Source organism: Melanotaenia boesemani, chromosome 1 (genome assembly GCF_017639745.1).
Source record: "Melanotaenia boesemani isolate fMelBoe1 chromosome 1, fMelBoe1.pri, whole genome shotgun sequence".
Classification (NCBI taxonomy): domain Eukaryota; kingdom Metazoa; phylum Chordata; class Actinopteri; order Atheriniformes; family Melanotaeniidae; genus Melanotaenia; species Melanotaenia boesemani.
In genome coordinates this window covers 22457781-22467001 of record NC_055682.1, presented here as the reverse complement: position 1 = coordinate 22467001, position 9221 = coordinate 22457781, and the positions used below count along the sequence as shown (strand labels likewise).

At 40.8% G+C, this 9221-nt stretch overlaps 1 protein-coding gene across 1 annotated transcript; it reads right to left on the bottom strand.

The window, feature by feature from the left end:
• Nucleotides 1-696: 696 nt before the first annotated feature.
• On the bottom strand, nt 697-7207 carry gnao1b (guanine nucleotide binding protein (G protein), alpha activating activity polypeptide O, b). Its single transcript, XM_041994384.1, has 8 exons — nt 6702-7207; nt 6521-6563; nt 3817-3958; nt 3417-3577; nt 3188-3316; nt 2967-3096; nt 2473-2626; nt 697-2385 (listed from the first exon to the last, which is right to left on the bottom strand). Exons 1-8 carry the CDS (start codon nt 6817-6819, stop codon nt 2198-2200), a joined length of 1065 nt encoding a protein of 354 aa, XP_041850318.1. The 5' UTR covers nt 6820-7207; the 3' UTR covers nt 697-2197.
• Nucleotides 7208-9221: the final 2014 nt, after the last annotated feature.

The following is a 9221-nucleotide window of genomic DNA, read 5'->3' as shown; positions in this document are numbered from 1 at the left end:
CAGAGATGAGGCTTTCTCCTGCCAACACTTCCATAAAAGCCATGTTCTGTCATTTTTCTCATTGTGCCGTCATGAACTTTAACATTTAATGTACTAACTGCAGCCTGTAGAGTCTGGATGTAGCTCTTGGGATTTTTTTTTCTCACTTTAGTGAACATGGTCTGAAATTGGGATGAACTTGCTAGGCCATCCACTCCTGGAAAAACTTAAATGTGTTGAATGTAAAACCATGGACCTGAGGTTATTGATTAGGGAATTGCTTGGAGTTTACCTTATAATTCCTCCCAGATTGAAAAGTGGCAACAGTTGCTTCTTTAAAATTATTATTAAGATCTGCATCTTAACTTAGTTTAATACTACTGAGTTTGTATTTACCTAGTTTCAAGACCTGGTAAGACCCAACTGATCTTTTCTTTTTGATATATAAAACCTCACAAGTGATAATCGTGAGATTTGGTACCTTTTTACTCTCTTATGACTGTATTTCTAACTCTAAAACAAAGCTTTGTTCACAAAGCAATGAAGCATTAAAAATTGTCCACACATAATGTTCAGCCTAATTTCCTGGTCTAGCCTTAATTCTCTGCCCAGATTAAAGCAGATCAGAATGTGGAGGGAACAGCGCTGTGATAGTACAGCTTGTCATCAACCCTGTTACCTGGCAGCATAATCAGACTCAGACCAACGACGCAGGAATAGTTAGGAAAAGTGTGGCTTTAATGTAAACACAACATTCGATTGGCTCAGCACAAACATTCCACATGAGAGCAACCAATAAACTACTTAATAGGATGGGGTGCAGCACAAAAACATTCACAGTAAAAAAAAAAAATCTGGTATAATCATAATATATATATATACAGTACGGTGCGTTTAAGGTGAAAATGGAAATAGGATATGAGGACTGATATGTGATGGGTAAAGAGAATATAGGGATGGGAAGATGAAATTTCTGGGTGCACAGTTGTAAATGGAGAGCTGTACTTTTTCTCTATGAAAAGAGAAACGTGACAGATGGTGGGGGTTATGGTTCCCTGTTGGTGATCAGGGGAGGAGAGGGTATTTAAAAAAAAAAAGAAAAAGATCTCCCCAGACAGAGGCTGCCTCAAATGATATTGTTCTCCTCGTGCAGTCTTCTCTTTTTACACAGATTCACATCGAAGAGTCAAGCACCACACAGAGAACAAGATGTCATTGGAGGGCTGCTTTCCACCTTCTGAACAGGTATCGGTGCACCCCATTTTCATTTTTTCATGACAGGAAATAAATAAGTGGCACGGGACTTTGGGAGGTAAGAGGAGGCATGTAGGGCATGAGGCTTAAATAAATAAATCATTCAATGGTAATAAAATCTTAAATCTGTCTCTTAAATAATATAGTTGATAGTATTAGCTATGATATCTGATTCTATTCCCCTATCTGTCAATCTCAGATGGTTGGCACCAATATGACTTTTATTTTTCCATTCGCTCTTTTAAAGATATCATTGGCTGAAAGGGTTTTTTTCCTGACGCTACAGGAGACCAATCGCTATGTGAAACCACTCTGAACAGAAGAATCCTCTCTTTCATTATGTTTGAATGGAAAAAGAGAAATCAGAGTGGAACGGACCTGCAGGCTACTCAGTCACGTGTGGGTCTGAAGGAAAGTTTAAAACAGCCTCCTTCTTTCCATCCATGACCCTCAGCCACGAGTACAGCACCTCCCTGATACCATCATCATCATCTTCACCTTCACGCACACAGCAGCTCTTGAAACAGAGCACCAGAAGCCATATTCAGTTTGGATTTTAATGCCTCAAGATTAGCCACTAAGGACGGGCCTGTGCTGTGTTTACAAGTGATCTTGCTCACTCCCCGTGTCACATTTTTGGCTTTGCAGACTTTTTCAGGACAAGGCTTCAGCTGAATAAACCCCTGGTGCTTCTGGCCTTCCCAGTTGTTGACAGTCATCAACAAAACATGAAACATTCAGCTCAAAAACACATTTTAAAAGACAAAACTGGGGAGTTATACTTAAATCAAAATAAGAGGAAGGGAACAAATCATGGCAATAATCCAGTGTGGTGTCTGACGGCAGCTCTTTGGGTCCATTTGGACGTGTAGAATTACATATTTATGTGTTTTAAGTATCATCAAAATTATCATTATTAACATCTCACACACTCCACGACAACCTCTGTGCTTCTGGCCAGGCTTTAGTATAAGCCACACCCTCTAAGGTTGTTTGCAATAATGATGTCAGTGACAGCATCAAACACTACCTGGATGTTTCCTGTGTCTGTGGCACAGGTCAGGTGACAGTAAATCTCCTTGTTGGGAGATCGGTTCTTACTCTCGAACTGAACCTGAATATATGCAGTAGCATCTTCGTAAGTATTAGCACCTGGAGACAAATAGAGGAAACGGAGTGTGAGAGAAAAACACTTGAAGATTTAAAGATAAAAAATAAAAGGGTGGTCGCTGGACTCACCTGTGTATTCTGGAAAACAGATCGTCAACGGTGACTTCTTTATCTTCTCGGCAAACAGATCTTTCTTGTTGAGGAAGAGGATGATGGAGGTGTCGATGAAGAACTTGTTGTTGCAGATGGAGTCAAAGAGCATCAGTGATTCATGCATGCGGTTCTACAGGAAGGACAGGGAGGTTACTATGAGGAGAGAATCTGAAGCAGCAGAATTGAATTTTGTGACATAAACTTGAAATTGCTTTGTCCACACTTCCCAGTTTACAATTTTTGATTTTCATAATCATTTGTCTCAAAGGTTATTTTTTCTTGTTATTATTTTTTACTCAGTATCAAAAAGGAGCAGGTTCATGTTTCTTGTTAATTTGCTGAGATGTTGTAAATGATTTATACTTCCTTTCAGTGTGAAACATCCTTGTTCTTAATCATTACTGTGTCTTGCTTTTACCGAATAAATTTAAGTTGAGGGATTTACATTGAATCAATCATGGCACACTTACAGTTGTTTCGTCTTCATGGAGCACCTGGTCGTATCCACTCAGAGCAACGCAGAAGATGATGGCTGTCACATCCTCAAAGCAGTGGATCCACTTCTTCCTCTCTGACCTCTGACCTCCAACATCAAACAGCCTGGAAAAGCAGACAATATGTCAATGCAGACTAGGAGCTCTTTAACCTCATCTTAGACACCAGCTGTCACAACCTACAGATACTTGCTTACCTGAAATGGAGGTTTTTGAAGGTGAAGTGGGTTTCGACAATGCCGGTGGTCTTCACTCGGGTTCTCAGGATATCCTGCTCTGTGGGCTGGTAGTCTGCTGCCCCGATCCGGTCTAGACTGTCCAGGTAGCTGTCAACAACAAGAAAGAAGATCAAAAACATTGTGGATCAGAGATGTGGTGTTCTTTTCTCGAACAATGACTTCTTGTCATCTTTTTTGCTGTACTCACTATTGAGCAGAGTCATTAAGCTGGTATTCTCGAGCACGGTTAAAGCACTCCTGAGTGCCAGCATCGGCCCATACACGCTTCATAGCAGAGAGAAGCTCGGCAGAGTACGGCTCTGTGTCCTCCATACGACTGACCACATCGCAGACCAGCTTAGCATCAGCCTGGGTAAAAAAGTTTTATCATTATCATGAGGATTTTTTTAAGGGACACTACACCAACCACAAGCCCCGGAACATAGCCAGACTGACAGTGTGGTTTTTATCTATCCATCTTCTGGTCTCCTTCATAGTTACAGCAAAAGTTCCTGCTTTGCACTCATATCTAAAGGCTACATAGAAAGAAATAAAATCCCAGTATGTGTAGGCGAACTCTTTAGCTGCAGGGTAAAGGTGAGACTAACTTTTCGGTCCTTGTCTCCAAACTCGATACCCAGGGAATCCATGGCTCGAAGGATGGCTGCCAAGCTCTGGATGGTGTTGCTGTAGACCACAGGCTTATACTGCTTCACATCATCCCCAGAAAAGCCATCTTCATGGATAATCCTGCATGCGTACAGAGACATTATCACAGAGGCACAAGCCTGGACTAAACAGGAAAAAGTCTCACATGTCCATATGTTACTGCATTTAAAAAATAAATAAAAAACTGTCTTCTTACAATAAAAGCTCCACATGTTCTGCTTTTTCCGAGTGTGTGAGTGTGTGTGCGTGGGTGTGTGTGAGGTGATTTCTCTCTCATCCACTCCCCCTTGTTTTTACCACCTCCACCGTCTTTAACCCCTTAAAGTTAGTATGGAGAAAAACAGCAAAGTAAAAACCATTTCTTTGCTTTTTTTAAATTTCTTAGGATAATAACATAAATTACAAAAAGACTTAAAAGTGTTTAGGTGTCTCTTTTTAAAGGTTTGAAAATGTGAGTGCAGTCAGAATACTTTGAGAAATATTGATTAAGACTTGCTTTGCCAAGCAGCTGAACAGGTTAAGTGTACCCGTGTATAATGGAAAAGAAACTGATCAAGATTTCAGTCTAATATATAATTGGGCAGTAATGTGATATTTAAAACCATTTATAATGCATGATGTGCAATGGACTGGAATCAATCAGAGCACTAATCAATCACTAATACACAAGACTGGACTCAATTAAACTTCCTATAATCAGCAGTAACTTGTCTGCCAGCACATCTTCAACCTGACTGAATCTAGCATCCTCATGAAACCGACCTGCAGTCCACAGACTATCAAAGCAGCTTCTCTTTATCACCTCATGTGTGACCATCGACTAACATAGGATGAAAAAAATAGGTAAAGCAAGGTGGTTTTGTGTATTCATCTCATCAGTGCACATTATGAAAAGATGTTTTCTAGCTGAGATCAGCTGGCCTGAATCTCCAGCACCATCATCAAAATTAACAGTTTTATGAAATAAAACATTAAGCTTCAGGTGGGAGAATGAAGCTGTAGCTGGCGATTATTCTGCCTCTTTGCAATAAAATCCAGGGAAAAAAAATGTAATATCTGATTTTTTCTGAAATCCAAGGTCTTCATTTATCTGGCAGCAACCTAAAACTCAGTAAACATCTTCGTCATTGATTATTAAGAGAAATATTCACCTCTACATTTTGATTATTGTTCAGCTGTGCTAGTATCTTACTACTATGTGTAAACTTTTCCTGGTTCAAATTGAACAAATGTGGCATTTTAATCAAAAATTATTTCACTGATATACAAAAAATACCCATAATCATTGTGTAAGATAGAAAAGAAACATTCAATTATCATCAAAATGATAGCTCTAAGGGATAAATCATTTTTAGTTTCAGTCTTGTATACAGTATGAGTTATTAATGAAACCCTATCTGGCCAATCACCGAGTCTGAAAAAGGAAAAGTATAAAAATAGACATCACTGACATTTCTGCAGCTGCAGCTGAGAAGCAGCAGCATCCTTCTTTAATTCATAAAATCCACATGCCAAATCTACCCCACTGTGTGTATCACTTCAGCTCATTATAGGTCACATTTTCCACCATCTTCATCGCTGTTAAACTGGTTTTGTCTCATCCCTCTTTTACAGTGTGGTAAAAGTTAAACTACACATCAGGCGCATCTCCATCATGAATCTAAACAGAAAAAGACTAAATTCTATGATGAGGCCACAAATCACAACAAATCTAACATGTACCATCCCAAACCTAAACTTTATGAACCAAGGTGTGTAGTATAACACATCTATCTGCTGTCTGGCAAGATTAAAACAACAGTTGAGAGTATTTGTAAACTATCTTAACCAGCATCTTGGGTTCAGGGCACAGCACAGTTATGAGCAACCAGGGAACACAGGGAGGTATAGAGGTGAAGGGAAAAGGAGGAAGCAAGACATGGAGGGAGGGTGTAGTCAGTGCAGTGCAGGAAGGAGGCACAGAGACTCAATGCTGCCCACAACCACTAGGAAAGATATTTCTCAAGACAAAATATGTAACATCAAACTGTCTTTTTCGTGCTGAAACATCTAGAAACTTGACTAAGAGGTTTAGAGGAAACAACAACAGTCGTTTAAAACATCAAAGAGTGATTTAGCTTAGACAGGGGCAGGTTTAGATGCGGTTTTAGAAGCCATATTTCTGCGTAAATCCGCTTTATAGGCAAAGTACTCCCGGCGATATCGGGCACTTAAAGCCATTAAGATTAAAAGCAGAGGTATTCACTAATGGAGCAGTAGTGACCTCACTGTAATTCACACACACATACAGAAACAACACCCACACATTCCCAGCCGCACACTCCATGTTGTCAAGTAAAACCCTCGTTAACTACATTTCAGCACCCCGGCAGTGAACAGCACCCTGGGACGCACCGGTGCGGCCTCCGCAGCCTCACTGACTGTCTGCAGGAGGAGCTCGAGTCACCGGTTCTCCTTCGGGGCTTCGGCCTCACGAAACATGGCGGCTCAACCTGCCTTAGTACAGACAGGGGAGGCGCAATCTCGGGCCTTTCACTCCGACTAATTTGAAGAGGGTCAAAATAAAACACCCCCCCACCCCAAAAAAAAAAAAAAAAAAATGAGAGAAAGAAAGACAAATAAAATGGGGAGTGGGGTACTTACTTCATCTGTTTGACGATGGTGCTTTTGCCGGACTCTCCGCCGCCTGTAAAGAACGGAGGGCAGAGTGAGAGCCGGCAGTGAAATCAGTACCACGGAGAGCACCTCCGCCCCATGCAGTCCCACCATACGCAAACCGAGCCGAGGTGAGGTAACCCTGCGGCCACGGAGGCTCTTCTCTTACCAAGCAGGAGCAGCTTGACGTCCTTGGCGGCGACCAGCCCGTCCTCCTTCAGGTTTTTCTCGATGGCCTTGCTCCGGTCCAGAGCTGCGCGCTCCTCGGCGCTCAGTGTACATCCCATGTTTCCAGGCGAATAAGCAATCCCGTCGTCTCCCCGGTCCGCCCTGTCCCTCGCCGACTCTGTCACTGCGTTGTCTCTCACTCGCGCTCTCCTCCCGCGCTGTCTGCTACAGCATTAGGCCCGGATTGAGGGCGAAACAGAGCCGGGATCCCGAAACGGTCTTTTCTCCGTGACTGTGTCTGTCGCTCCGTCCCCTCTCACAGAGGGGGTTGGGGGGTGGGGTCGTTGTGTTCGAGCCTGCGGGGTTGGGGTTGTTGTTAGGTGGGGAGGGGGTCTCTCTCTCTCCCTCTCCCTCTCTTTCTCTCTTTACAGGGCGGCGCTGATGATGACGATGGCGAGCTCGAGCGATTTCATCGTATCTTTTCACGAAGGCGAGCAGGCAGGAGGGGCACGAGAGGAAGAGGAGGGAAGCAAGGCTGGCCGCGCGAGACTCACCTAACAATCTGGCTTACGTCAAAGCTGTCGAGCTCTAATCACGTCCGATGAAAGACTATTCAAATGAAAGAGGCGTTTAAATGACAAATGTTGCCCCTATGTCTTGTGTTAGAGAGCAATTTGTGATGTTGTAGAGGTGTACTGACACAGTTATGTCGCTTTTCTCCTATTCTCAAGAACCTGGATGACATCTAATCATGTTAACAATATAAGTAGGTCTGAAAAACACTCAGTGGTGGACACGAAGCACCAGGTAAACCTTGAACAACGTCCATGATTTAGCAGAAACAGTCTGTTTTAGACAAGTTTAAATAGTTCAAATAAACTACTGCGTGTAACGTTATAACTCGGTTCATCTTATGCGTTGTGTAACATATACAGCTGACTGAAAACTGAAATACATTGCACTGAAAAGTAAATCCTAGTTACCTAAAAATACAAAGTATAATAACATCCCACCGCATCATACACATAAAAATAGTTACTATCACTATTAAAACTCATGCATTCAAATTGACATCGTCTATTGCATGTAACAGAATGCAAATACTTATACAATTACATAATTACCAAAATTGTTTAAAAAAACAAAAAACAAAAAAAAAAAAAACAGTCAGTCAAGTAGCCTAAATAGTATCAGAGTTATACCAAAAACCAGTATCCAAGGAAATGTACTGGTTTAAAAACAAAATAATTTCAAAACATTCAAAATCCAGCTTAAACTAAACTTAAACTAAATATATCTAAATAATTAAAAGTAAAAAGAAAAGAAAAAAAATCACATTGCAACAAAATGACCACACTGAAACAGAAGAACAGAAGTGAAACAGAATTACATAAAGTGACAAGTGACTGATATTGATGTCCAAACGTGTCAAACATAGTCATGTTTAAACTGTTTTAGTTTAGGTGTTGCAGTCTTTATACACTGCTGGACAGTATATTCAGCACCAGTGCATCACATTTAGCAGAAAAGTCTTAAATCATTCAAACCAGCTGGTTACTATATATATTTTTTTTAATATGATCAATAAGTAGAAAGACCAATGCACTGCAAGGTGGAAGAAAATACAAATACTTAAGTATAGGCAATGCATAAACAAACAGAATAAATTACTGTGCACAACTTCAGGTTATAAAATTTATCCACAGTACAAGTCAAAAATTAAGACCAATTAGATTTAAAGAGAAAGCTGTGTCCAAACTTTTGACTGGTCCCGTATATATGTATCAAAGACATCTGAAAGCTAAACCACAAACTACAAAGACACAAGGCTACATTCAACCAGCTACAGGTCCTCCCATTTTATATCTTATGGAGTAACCGTAGGATGTTAAACGGTTACTACACAGGATATTACCACCAAAAGTTTAGACACACTTTTCCATGAATTCTAATAGGAAAAATGTGTCCAAACTTTTGACTGTTAGTATATAATCAAATTTACTTTAGTGGCACTGAGGCTATTTATGGAAGTCTGTTATTGTCATAAACAATATGATTTAAAGATATTTACTATTAAATAATGCCATATTTGGAAAATCATGATGTTGTATTGTGTTAATGTGGAGATATTTTTTGTCATCTACACACACACACACACACACACACAAGAAATAAAAATATGACTTGGAAAAAAAAAAGTGTGACGGCATTTATCATAAGTGACAAAACTGTGCATGTATATGTTGGGGGTTGTGGAAGTACCATATAGCGACAGTGTGTGTGATAAAAGCTTCTAATCCCACGCATCACATCTGGATGGATGGTCAAGTAGAGTATGAAGAGGAAAGGAGGGGTGGGTGGGGAGGGATGCAGCAGACTGAATGAAACCAACAGAGGAGCTGGTTTCATCCATCAGCGCACCTCCTGTCTGACAGCCAGACTGATAAAACTTTCACACACACCTCTCATCCTTTTCACTCTGTAGCTCCCACAATGTGACTCAAACAGACATATACACACA